Source organism: Rosa rugosa, chromosome 1, assembly GCF_958449725.1.
Source record: "Rosa rugosa chromosome 1, drRosRugo1.1, whole genome shotgun sequence".
Lineage (NCBI taxonomy): Eukaryota > Viridiplantae > Streptophyta > Magnoliopsida > Rosales > Rosaceae > Rosa > Rosa rugosa.
This window is the reverse complement of record NC_084820.1, coordinates 24,125,478-24,138,916: the sequence shown is the minus strand read 5'-3', so window position 1 is coordinate 24,138,916 and position 13,439 is coordinate 24,125,478. Positions and strand designations below refer to the sequence as shown.

The following is a 13,439-nucleotide window of genomic DNA, read 5'->3' as shown; positions in this document are numbered from 1 at the left end:
GCAAGAGAGATTGTAGAGAATAACTATATCTTACATTGATAATAGAAGCTCCTATATATAGGGAGTACAAGTACATAATCTTTGAGTACAAGGAATCCTATTCTAATTAGAACTAGGAGTCTAGAACATTCTCTCCTATTACAATAATAGAAAGTAATCCTAGTTTGGTAAAGCACACATAATCTTGATATCCTTCAACTATCCCTCTTGTGTCATCCAAACGTGATGTCATCGTGACACTATGGAGCTTCAAATGTTGCCTCGTTAAAAACCTTGTGGGACAAAAACAACCTCGAGGAGGAGAAAAAGAGTACAACACGCCTTTCACTATTCAAGATCAAACATGTAGACATCATGCCTCTCCCTGATGTCGAGATCTCTCACTGATGTCGAGATCTCTCCCTGATTGCTACAATCATGGGAGTTTGGATAATTTTCTCATTCTGATACTCTTCACATGTTTCTCAAAAGAGGATTTAGGTAACGACTTAGTAAATAAGTCTGTTACATTATCCTCAGATCGGATTTAATTCACTTCAATCTTTAGCTGATTTATAAAATAACTTAGGTGATGTATGATTGGTGTTGTCGCCCGTGATGAAACCTTGCTTCATTTTTTCAATGCAAGCTGCATTATCCTCATAAATTCACGTAAGTTCATCTATGGTAGACTTCAAACCACAAGTTCTTCGAATGTGTGCAACTATGGACCTTAACCATATGCATTCATGATCTGCTTCATGTAGAGCAATAATCTCTGCATGATTCGAAGATGTAGCGACGAGGGTCTGCTATGTAGACCTCCAAGATATCTCGGTGCTTCCTATGGTAAAGACATAACCAGTTTGGGAACAACTTTTAAGAGGATCAGAGAGACATCCTGCATCAGCAAAACTCATCAAAACATCACCATCATTGTGAAGAAGGAAGGGAGGACGCCGGCCACCTACGGTGGCGGTGGTGGCAGGGTCGTGCTCCCCGATCTTTAGCCGACAGAGTGCAGTGTTGACGACGGCCTTCGGGCCAATAGAGTCTGATTCCATTCTTTCGTTCTTTATTTTCTCTCTGTAGGGATATAACAAGCCCATATCTATCGTACCTTTTAAGTATCGAAAGATTGTCTTTTCACAAATCCAATGGTGTCGCGTTAGCGCGGGGCTACATCTAACCAACATGTTTATAAAAATTGAGGTGTCTGGTCTTGTATTATGTTAAGTGCAATAATGCGCCCATTGTACTTAGGTAAGACACTTCTGCCACTAACACTTTTTCAACATCATCCCTGGAATGAAGTGGATCCCTCTTAGGGTCAAGACTACGGCCGACCATAGGAGTGCTTTACAGGCTTGAATTTATCAAAATGCCTAAGCATCCATTGATACGGTATTCAAGTTCCAAACCGAGACAAAATCATGTTCTCCTAAGGTCCTTCATCTCAAACTCGGATTTTAAGTGTTCAGTGGTTTCCCTTAACTCATCAAATGTTCCAATTATATTCATCAACATAAACCGCGACAATTGCAAATCTGAAACTTGTCATGGAAACGAGCGGGCATAGTTCATCATATCCCTTCCCAATCAAGTAGTCACTTTAGTGAGCGTTTCAATCTCATTGCAAACGCGCTCTGTGGTCTAGAGCCACTTGACTTGGGTAAATGAAGTCCACAAGAACCTTCATTATATTCCGTATTTAGATCCCCATAAAGATACATAGTGACCACATTCGTCAGCTGCATGTTTAGTTATTCAGAAACTACCAAACTGACAAGGTAGTGGAGTGCAATGACATATATTACGGCAGAATATGTCTTCTTGTAGTCAATTCTAGGGCTTTTTGTGAGAATCCTTGCGCCATAAGGCGAGATTACCATATCTTTTTCTCATCACGCTATCTAACGAAGACCTATTAATGTCAACAGATTTTATAATAGGAGGTGTTGGCATCTCAGGCCCGAAATCCTTCCTCTTCATTAGTGAATAGAATTCAATCTAAATCACATTTTTCCATTTAGGCCAATTTTCTCTACGTTGGCATTCTTCAACGGAGCAATGTTCGATGTCATTGGTCTCAATAGTCCCACGTCCTCATGTACACTAGTGTAGTTTGTAGAGATCTCTATATTCTCATGAATTGGTTCTAACATTAAGGCGTGCCCCAACAATGTCTCTTGGACATAATCATAATCTTGAATATTCTCATGAGACAAATTTTGAGTATCAATGATCAATGGATCAAGTTGTGCCAAACTCGCTCTCTTCCTAGGGCGAGAATCCATCGAACCTATAAGTCTCTTATGCTCTCTAGTGGAACCTATGGCATATGACGCCATTATGCCACCTTGTGGCTTCACCATGCCACCATCCATGGTGGTGGTGCCGTGCCCATCTCCTCTGGATGGCGCCATGTCCTCTTGTGGGGACATCACTCATTGTAGGCATGTTTGTAGCGGGTATATATGATCTCGTCACTTTTAGGAGATCGAGATGAGACATAGTGAGGACAGACCATGACAATTTTTGTCGTTCCTGTTGAACGTTGACGTTCTAATCTCCCCCTAATTATGGGAAGACTGTCTCATCAAAGTGACAATCCGCAAATCTAGCGGAAAATAGATCGCATGTTAAGGGTTCTACATAGTGGACTTATAGTTGGAAATTTATATCCAGCATATATATGCATTCGTTGCAATGACCCATTTTGATGTGCTGTGGCGGTGCGATTGGCACATAAACCGCACACTCAAATATATGTAAGTATGAGATATTAGACTCGCACCCAGTCACTAGCTATAACACAAATAAAGGTTGAGTGGCTATGGGTCGTAGACGAATTAGTATAGTTGCATGCGATATTGCATAACTCCAAGCGGAAATATTAGTGCGTATTACCAATGTTCGGGCTACCATCTTAGTCGTTTAATCGTGGCTTTTCTGCGAGACCATTGGGGTGTGTACATGGAAATATGATGTCTAATATCAATACCCAATGATATGCAATAGGCATCGAAAATTTTCGATGTAAACTCTCTAGCATTATCAAGTCGAATTGACTGAATGAGATGATCCGGGTAGTGAACCCGTAGCCATATGATCTGGGCTAGGAGTTTATCATAAGCAGCATTATGAGTGGATAATAGCGTGACATGTAACCAGCGTGTTCACACATCAACCAACACCATAAAACATCTAAGCAATCTGCAAGTTGGTTGAATTGATCTACAAAATCTCCTTGGATTCTATGTAAGAATGGAATTATTTTCTTAGTGTCATTTGCATAGGATGGTCTCGATCCTAAAGAGCAGGCTTTATAGAATGAAAGATGGGCCTTATAATCAACCAATGAAGATTTTGGTTGAACCACAATGTCACAATTAACTTGAGAAGTAGAGAGAGGAGGCAAGGAAGCAACTTTTGGCGTCAAAGCCATGCTTGGACCGCAGGGGGTAGGCAGTGCCGGCATTAGCCGGCCGGTGGTGCATGGCAGTGGCGCCCCAAGGCGCGGCGGCGGTGACTTTCTCTCCTTGAATCAATTTTTGATCTTTACTTCTCTTCGTTCTAAAGAAATGATGTCTATATGAAGTCTTTAGTATTACGGATCATATCATGACCTGGGTGTCCCAAACAGTCATGCTAAAGCCTATATGTGTCGGTGTCCCAAAAGTCATCTCTTATGACGTCATTGGACTTAATTCCTCGAATAGTGGTTACATATAACCTACTAGAGTGACACATAAGCTTCTCTAATACTTGTTTTCGTCCGTAGTCATTAGAGGTAATGCAAATGAACTTATGTCCATTCTCACTATGTGTTTTCGACATAAAAATCATTGGCTCTAATATCTTCAGAATAATAAAGTTCAAATTAAAGAATCGACACTTTATTAATAATAATAGCCAATGATTACATCAAAGTTTCTTGACCAAAATCTAATCCAAAATAATAAAATCAAAAGTAGACAAATAGTAATTTCTCAATCCTGTCGGTAATTCCAATTAAACATTACCAGGAAAGTAAGAAGAGATGTCGGTGAAGCAAAGCTCGCTTAAGTACCACTAATCTCAACTAGTTTACTAGACATCACACTTAATTGGATGAGCCTAGTGGTGAAAGAGTCAAAACAATTGTCATTTATTGATTTAAGGCATAATTACCATTACATAATTTTTAGAAAATAAAAGACTATACTAAAAATCTATGGCATTTTATCTTTATCGCTAGATTTAAAGTCTTCCATAACTTGATATCTTGATCACCATTGATCAGGTACTTCATAAAATACCATGAAGAGGATGCTCTCTTGATTGAGGTGTATTGACACAATACATATGGTCCCTAGGACCAATGGCGTTGGAATAGCATCACCATGGCCAAAAGTGGCCCCATGGTGTCCAACCCTTATACCCTCAATGTCATGACTCCTTTGGTCATGTATTCGCCAATTTTGGCGATTACTTTCTTGAGCATGTTGATCATATGGATCATATCGTCCATGGCGACTTCTTCTAGCCATTGAATGGTGCTTATGGTAGCCATCTTGAGGCCTACCGTATTCTCTATTCACAAATTCGTGGTTGTGCCTTTCAACACATGCCATAGCTCCAATTAGCTGATGGAGATTTGTGGTCCATCCTTCGTTGATTAAGATTCAATAAAATTCAGAGAATCTTAATCCAGTGACGGCGAAGGTAGTTAGGGTTTTCTCAATCAATTGTCCTTCTATGATAGTTTTTCCACAGGCATGCATCAATGATCTGATGTGGAGAGCTTCTGAACAATATTCTGTAACTATTTCAAAGTTAGAGAAGCGGAGATTATTCCATCGTGCTTTTAAGTTCGGAAGATGGTGAATGTTTACTAAAACGTTCACGAAGCGCTACCCAAAGGTTTCTAGCGCTATCCTCATTCATATACTCAAACTGGAGTGCCATCTCTATGTGGCGCATCATCAGGGTAAGTGCCTTGGAATTATCTATCACAGTTTGAGAGTCTTGAGCGGTTCCTTCAGAACAGGGCTCTTGGATTGTAGGCAATAAATCAAGGGAAATAGGTGGAGCTCAACATTATGAGCCCACATGAAATATCCCGTGCCCGTAGAATCCAATGGAGTAAAATCGAGCTCGTTCAAGTTTGACATCCTAAAAAAGGGAAACAAGAATGAATTAGTTTCGGAGTCAATGCTTCCACGAAAACTAATATTAAGATTTCTGAGCCTTAATGCTACCAAGAAATCGATTTCCAAGAATATTTGGATTAGACCGAAACCATGCTGTTTGAATGGTCAAATCTTGATTCTTATGAACGCTCTTAGTCTGTAGCTTACGAACGCAGTCCGTAATATTTCGATGTTCATGAACACTCTTAGTTCATGGTTTACGAACGCTCTTAGTTCGTAATTTAGCGTGAACTCCCCACGGTTTCGCTTTTATGAATCAATCCCACTTTATAGAAAGGTGGGATGTAGAAGAAGGGAGGTTGCAAGTCCCCGAAGAAAAAGTAAGAGAAAAGTAAATTATTGAAAGCAGTAGCTTTTATAAAAACTTACTAAGATTTCTTTTCTTGTTCTTCTTCGATCTTGGTCTTGATCTTGAACTTGAAGATGATGGCACACGGGTGTGTAGGAGGGGGAGGACTTGCGGGGATGGAGGTGGTGCACGGGTTCCTATGGTTTTGGGGTTCTAGGGTTTAATGTTGTGAAGAGGATGCTTTGCAAAAAGAATTTGGCTTCTGATTTCAGGGTTAGGACTCGTGCTGATAATGTGTTTAAGGAAAAGAGAATGCAAGAGAGATTGTAGAGAATAGTTGTATCTTTCATTGATAATAGGAGCCCCTATATATAGGGAGTACAAGTACATAATCTTTGAGTATAAGGAATCATGTTCTAATTAGAACTAGGAATCTATAACATTATCTCCTATTACAACAATAGAAAGTAATCCTAATTTGGTAAGACACACATAATCTTCATATCCTTCAACAATTTATATTATTAGTTTTTGAGCGCGTTGGTATTAGGCTGATTGGCCATGGGCAGGGGATAGTCTGATATTAGATACTGCTAGAGATGAGTTATATAAGAGCAGTGCCAAAAAAAAAAAAAAAGGAAAAAAAAGACATGGCAACAAATTTAAGCAAGACCAAAAAGAAAAGGTAGAGAAAGGAAAATCAAAAGGTCGATGACCCGTCGATTACCCAAAAAAAAAAAAAAAAAAAGGTCGATTACCCAAAGCAAATGGAAATCGCATCAATAATGCTACCTCCTTTGTTTTTTGAGAAAATCCCCTTTATCTTTACCCTAAAGAACCTAAAGAGAATTATAGTCATGGGGATGAGTAGCAAAAAGTCCGTGAGGATAATATTAATCCAAAAGATAGATGTATACAAATGGAAAACTCTACCAAACAAACCAACCAGTGTCCCAGATTTACAAATCCAGTCACAAATGACCACTGCAATCCAAATTTTCATGCCCTTATTTATGTTCTCTTTGCCTTTTATCATCTACCAATATTAATGGAGGGTTTGAACCAAAATAGGTAATATTTTGGTTCCAGTTTTCTCAGCTTTGTGGCTCCTAAAGTACCCGGTACAGGCATACAGCTATTCCTTTTGACTCTTCTGCTAAAGAACCAGTAGATTTATAATTGATGTTAAGCCAATGCTTAACCCCATTAATAAACTAAAGAAATAATTAACTTCTCGTAAAAAAAAAAAGAGAAATAATTAACTACATAGTCTTACATAGATTGCTAGATCTCTTCACCTCAACAAAACATGCATTCCTCTATCCAAAGATTCGTTTGCCCATCAAAGATTGTCACCCCCTTTGATTAGTTTATGGAATCCCATACAGCAGAAAGTGGAATACTATATGGAACTTGTATATACTGGAAGATTCAACCAGAGGTTTAGTCAGAAAAATATGAGAAATTAGAAAAGAAGAGGGAAAAGAATATTCAGCTAGTGGGTTCACTTCTCCTTTTCAATGAAAAAAATAGGGTTTAACTGTTGGAGTTGTGCCACCACTGTCACAGTCCCACCTCCACTGCAGATTGGTAATATAATTGCAGAGCATTTCACAACCCACCTGGCAAATTCCAAAAGTGTTGACAATTCCCTCTTAAATTCATAGTTGAAAAAAAAGGGCATCAAAAAATAATAAGGGTGTGATAACCAAATTAGAGTCATTTTTCACTCCACAAAGGGTGCGCCCTAGTTTTGAACTCAAAACAGAATCATACCTAAAGTCTTAGATTTGAGACTCGGGACATCTACCTCCATAGTGAAGATTGGAAAGCAATCAAGACTACGAATAATATTACATACATTCACCAAATTTGATTTGCAATGTATTATATCTAAACTTGAACCACCTCATACAATGTGCGATATGTTGAAAGAGCGTCAAAAAATTCAACATTTTAACAATTTTGGTGTGTTACAATCTTGTGCATATGAGCCGCTATAAGCCTATAACTATAACTATCTAAGAATTTTACTTTAATTCATTTCAACCAACCGACTTACTTGCCTTTCCGGATGAAGGCCACAAAAACGTGCTTATACCGGTGTTGGATATATTAAGGTTTTGATTCCAAATTCCTTAGCCGAAGCCTAACAAACAACCTGATTTGCCCCTTCTAATGACGGAATGTATTTTTCCAAAATTTGTAGGACATTATTATTAAAAAAGAAAAAGAGAGTGTGGGAGTCCCAATATGAGAAAGTCGACTCATTTTCTGTGTAGGGAAAGACCTAAAACAAGCGGATATTAAGGAGCCGTTACAGCGTCGTCTCTCGTGAAGAAAAAAAGAAAAGAAAAAAAAAAAAGCTGAGGGCAATTCTGTCATCTTCTCACCATTTCCAACACTCCTCGGTCCTCACTGGTATGAATGCAATTTCTGCGCTTCTGACACCTCCACTGCCCTCTCTCTCTCTCTCTCTCTCTCTCTCTCTCTCTGGTTTGGATTAACGAAGCGTTAATGGTGATGCTCAACCTCCTCCGCCGTACTCACAAACAAAGAAACTCTCAAATTTAATCACCAAAAAGAAAAAGAAAAAACAGATAGAGACGAAGCAGAGGGCTTTTATTGAATTATATACTTTGGAAAATATCAGACACACACTACGAGGCTCCTTTTGCTCTCTCTTCTCTTCTCTTCTCTTCTCTTTGTGCTTCTTTTTCTCACATTGATTGGGGTAATATTTGGCTCCTTTCATCATTTCAATATCAAGTTTTGGCCAAAATCTTTGTATCAGATAAAAAGGTATCTGCTTCACATTGATTGCTTTCAAGTTTCAACCTTTCTGTTAATGGGTCTTCTTTTATGACTCTCCCAACAACTCCCTCTACACAGCTTTGCTCTGCTGCTCTCTTTCTTCCATGAAAGCCAGAAAGCAACCAATCCTCCCCTCTCTGTTTTGCTCTGTCTAGTCTGAACCCCATAGTCTTGGCTTTGCTCTGTAACAAAGTTCAACCATTTCTGCCTTCTGGGTCCTTGAAACCAAGCTTTTCCCCAACTGGGTTTTTCGTTTCCTGCAAAACCCATACACCATTTTGGTGCTGTGACTCTGTTTTCGTCTGATCAGTAATTCAGGGTTTAGGGTTTAAAGAAAGGGTTTTTCTTGGTTTTCTTAAACCCTTGTGTTCACTTTTCTTAGTCCAGTTGAGCTGGGATTTCTTCTTGAACATCTTTCAGTGGAAAGTTTGAGTTTGGTTACTAAGCAACTGAGCTTATTTTCATGAACTGGGTCTCCACATTTCCGTCCAAAAATGGGTATTGCCAACTCTAAAAGCGAGAAGGACGCAGCTCTGTGTCTCTGTAGAGAGCGCAAAAGGTTCATCAAGCAAGCAATTGATTCAAGGTATGCTTTAGCAGCTTCTCATGTCTCTTACACCAACTCTCTTCGAAGCATTGGCATCGCTCTCCGGCGTTACGCCGAGGCCGAGGTGTTGATAGAGTCCTCTCTGTCCACCTCAGACAAAACCCCATCACACTCCTCCTACCCTTCGCCGTCGCCGTCCCCGAAGATTTCGGGCTCCCCCATGCACAATGAGAGGCCCATTTCGCCTCCGGGGGTGGCGACTTTGAGTTACATGAGGTCAGGAGGAGGTAGTGCTGCTGTGACCATGAGGTTCAATCCTGTTAATAGTAGTAGATATGTGGATGAGGAGATTCCACTGCCGCCGCCGCCGCCGCCGCTGCTGGGGGAGGCGGAGGCAGATTCTTCTTGGGATTACTTTGATCCTGTTGATGCTGAAGAGAGTGAGAGCTTTAGGTTTGTGGGGAGTAGTGGAGTGGATGTGAATTGTGATGATGTCAAAGGGTGGAGACAGATGAGGAGTGAAGAAGGTAACTATAGTGTGGGGGAGAGTAGGGGAAGATGGGCAAAGGCGGGAAGTAATGAACTTGATGAAGGAACTAAGTTTTTGGAGCAGAGGAATTGCGAAGATTCGGGTGATTTGACTCAAAATGAAAGTGAAGAGCATAATGCCAATACACTGAGCTCGGGAGGAGTTGATGGTGGATCCAGACAGTTAGTGGTGGGACAACGAAACGCCAATGGGGATTCAAAGAGGGAGAAGAGTGTAGGAGAGAAGGATTTATGTGATGAGAGAGAGGACCCTTCGGACTTTATTACCCACAGAGCTAAAGACTTTCTTTCGAGCATAAAGGATATTGATAATCGGTTTCTCAAAGCTTCGGAATCTGGGAGAGAGGTCTCAAGGATGCTTGAGTCGAATAAAATCCGGGTTGGATATTCGGTGGCAAAAGGTAATGTTTATTTCTTTACTTTGTAAGAATGTAGTCCAGTTAAAGAGCTGAATTTGATGCAGAGCTTTTAATTGTTTTGTATTAACACCAGTAGTGATTTTAGTTTTCTTCATTTTTAGCTTCTGCTTTGCTTCATGAACCTTTATGTTCAATTTTGTAGGTAGGTCATCAGGGTTGGCTCTTCTTGGGACTTTCCAGCTTGTTTGTTGCCAGGGAAAGACTTCACTTGTTTCTAGTGGTAAGTAACAGCAATTGATTGATCACTTCACTAGCTAATTTCCAAGGCTGTAGCTCTAAGGTTGAATATGCATTTATATCTCTAGCAAATGCAAGAACTTCCTTATGCTTTACCTACTAATCAAAGATGAGGTCTTTTACATTGATTCACCACTTTTTGGGCGTGTCGAATTCCAAAAATCCTTTCATAAGTCGAATTTCTTTTTATCAAGGCTAGAAATTTAATCTTTGGTAAAAAGAATCAGATAAACACAGTAGATCCATTTAATTTTGATTCGTTGTGTAGAATAGATTGCGGAGTCATTTGATTTATATGTATTATTTTGTTTGTACATACATACTGCCAAATAAATGAAAGCCTCATTCTACCTGCATTTTACAGTATGTTTGCAATCTCGTCCATCTTTTCCTACCATAATTTGATATATTGATGTTTTTGTAGAACCTGAACATGTTACCAAAGTAATTACTTGGAAGCGGACAACATCTTCGAGATCTTCATCATCAAGGAATCCTCTTGCCACAGCATCAAAAGATGATGCTGATGATAGTGGAAGTGACTTTATCGAAGAGTTCTGTATGATTGCAGGAAGCCATTCCTCCACTCTAGATAGACTGTATGCATGGGAAAGAAAGCTATATGATGAAGTGAAGGTACATATGCCAAAGCTTCTTTATTTGAGTGAATCAGCTGGCTCCAGAATCTTATTGAACCTCTTGATTATAACCTGTTGCTGCATGGTTTAAATGATCTGCCATATGATTTGCGTGCTACTATATATGATTCAGAAAATAACTATGAATATGACATCATGCTTTCCAAAGTAGTGTTAGCGTAATATATGAAATGGGATATTCCAACCCCTCTTTCCATATGTTGTACAACTGGGTTTTGAGTACCACCCCATAGTATCTTGTGCAAATAGTACTGTAGAGAGAGAGAGAGAATAGTTCAGTTGGTAGAAATTTCTTAAACATCTGAAATTATTGACCAGTTGCTTAAGTTTGTCCTTATATGGAAAAACCATGTCGATGATTGGTAGCAGAAATCTTACAAAGCTTCTTAAATCATTTCTTCTTTCTGTTTATATTGTTGATGCTAGTGCTTTCAATAATATGAGAGAGAGAGAGAGAGAGAGTAGTTCAGTTGGTAGAAATTTTGTAAACATCTGAGATTATTGACCAGTTGATTAAGTTTTAGTCCTTATATGGAAAAACCATGTTGATGATTGGTAGCAGAAATCTTACAAAGCTTCTTAAATCATTTCTTCTTTCTGTTTATTTTGTTGATGCTAGTGCTTTCAATAATATGAGAGAGAGAGAGAGAGAGAGAGAGAGAGTAGTTCAGTTGGTAGAAATTTCGTAAACATCTGAGATTATGGACCAGTTGATTAAGTTTTAGTCCGTATATGGAAAAACCATGTCGATGATTGGTAGCAGAAATCTTACAAAGCTTCTTAAATCATTTCTTCTTTCTGTTTATATTGTTGATGCTAATGCTTTCAATAATGAATATTCTAACTAGCTAGCTACAAAATTTCCTATTCTAGTGAGTGATTTGCATTTTTTTAATCCATCTTCCTATAAACCAAAGTTCCAATCTTTGAGATACTCCTCAATGTGCTTTAAATGCATGCGTTTTAATTTGTCCCAAAAATGTGTGACCTTTTGGCCATCAAACAATCAACTTGGCAAAGGGATGGACTGGGAATTGCTGGAAACATTAACTTTTTATGGTATCTTGTGAATTTTGCTTCTCTCTGACATGAAGTTGAAATTATTAACGTTATTTGTTTTATAGTACTTTTGCTTAATCATCCTCTCACTTCTTGGTTCCTCGTGTAGGCTAGTGAATCTATCAGGAAGGTGTATGATGTGAAGTGTGATCAACTTAGGAATCAATTTGCAAAGGATTGTAGCAGTCAAATTATTGATAAAACCAGGGCAACTGTAAAGGACCTACATTCACGAATAAGAGTGGCACTTCATGCTGTTGATTCAATATCAAAGCGGATTGAGAAAATGAGGGATGATGAATTGCTTCCGCAACTTTTAGAACTTAATCAGGGGTAAGTATGGTCCTTTTGTTTATTTAATGCACATTGAAGATAATTCTCATGGCCGCTTGATGTCATTTATATCCAACCATTGAAGATCATATTAATTGTTTCAAAGCAGGAGTAACCATGAATTCATTAATGGTGTTTCTGACTTTCTGTGCAGATTGACCAGGATGTGGAAGGCTATGCTTGAATGCCATCATGCACAATATATTACTATCTCGCTCGCGTATCATTCAAAGAGCTCAACTGTAACTTCCCAAGGAGACACCCGCAGGAATATCATGGCTCAACTTTTGGAGGAGATTGAATGCTTTGGCCTAAGCTTTGCAAACTGGATCAACAGCCTTACTTCATATGTGGAAGCTCTGAATGGTTGGCTGCAACACTGCATTATGCAACCTCAGGAGCGTTCCAAAAGCAGAAGGCCATTCTCCTTCTCCCCTCGTCGAGCTATTGCCCCACCTATATTTGTTCTCTTTCGTGATTGGGCAGCTGGGATCAGAGGATTGCCATCTACTGAAGTTACTGATGCAGTCAGAACCTTCTTATCAGATCTGCGTCATATGATGGAACAAGCAAGCACACAGAAACGACAGAGGGCAGCTGATGCAAACAACGGAGAATCAGAGAACAAAGATGATGAGGAGAACAAAGAAGATGAGAATTGTGAAGAATCGTCTTCGAACCTGAGCTGCATACATTCGAGTTTGACAAAGGTTCTGGATAGACTGACTAAATTTTCCGAGGCATCATTGAAGATGTATGAGGATATCAGACAGAAAAGCGAAGCAGCAAGAAATGCATATTCAAACTTCAACAGGCCAAATAGACACTAGGTTCATGTAATTATCACATACAAGCATCTCTTTAAGTTTGTCATTGGAAACACAGTGTGTGTAAAGTTGGAGGCAGAGTTAGGAAAACGGCATAATTTGGGGCAGTGTGTGTTGGATGATTGAGAACTGAACCAAAAGGAAGAGTTTGCCAGCCAAAAGTTATTGGGTTTTTGTTCCTGATTGGATTTATTACTATTTTATCTAGTATTGGAAATTACTTTGTCTTCTTTGCTCGTTTAGTTGAAACTTGACCTTGGTAATTTGTCAGTAAAAACCCCAACCGACGAATAATTCATTGCGAAAATCCCTTACCGGCAAAAATTGGTGCCGACTGGAAAAACCTTGCCAACGAAACAGAAGTCTGCCTCGAACAATGAGGGTTTACACTAGTTGGATCATTCTACTGTCAACTTCACCGTCATTTATCAACAATCGAACATTCTACTCTTTCACAACCTTTAAATTTTGCTTATCATCTTCAATGCCTCTTAAAAATTACAGTCCAGAAAGGTTCTCTTCTGCTGCAATT

The 13,439-nt window shown here is 39.2% G+C and overlaps 1 protein-coding gene across 1 annotated transcript; it reads left to right on the top strand.

The window, feature by feature from the left end:
* The first annotated feature begins 7,940 nt into the window (after positions 1 to 7,940).
* Positions 7,941 to 13,138, top strand: LOC133724339 (protein ALTERED PHOSPHATE STARVATION RESPONSE 1). Its single transcript, XM_062151040.1, has 5 exons — positions 7,941 to 9,774; positions 9,935 to 10,012; positions 10,454 to 10,665; positions 11,857 to 12,080; positions 12,235 to 13,138. The coding sequence occupies exons 1-5, from the start codon at positions 8,772 to 8,774 to the stop codon at positions 12,908 to 12,910; spliced, it is 2,193 nt and encodes a 730-aa protein (XP_062007024.1). The 5' UTR covers positions 7,941 to 8,771; the 3' UTR covers positions 12,911 to 13,138.
* Positions 13,139 to 13,439: the final 301 nt, after the last annotated feature.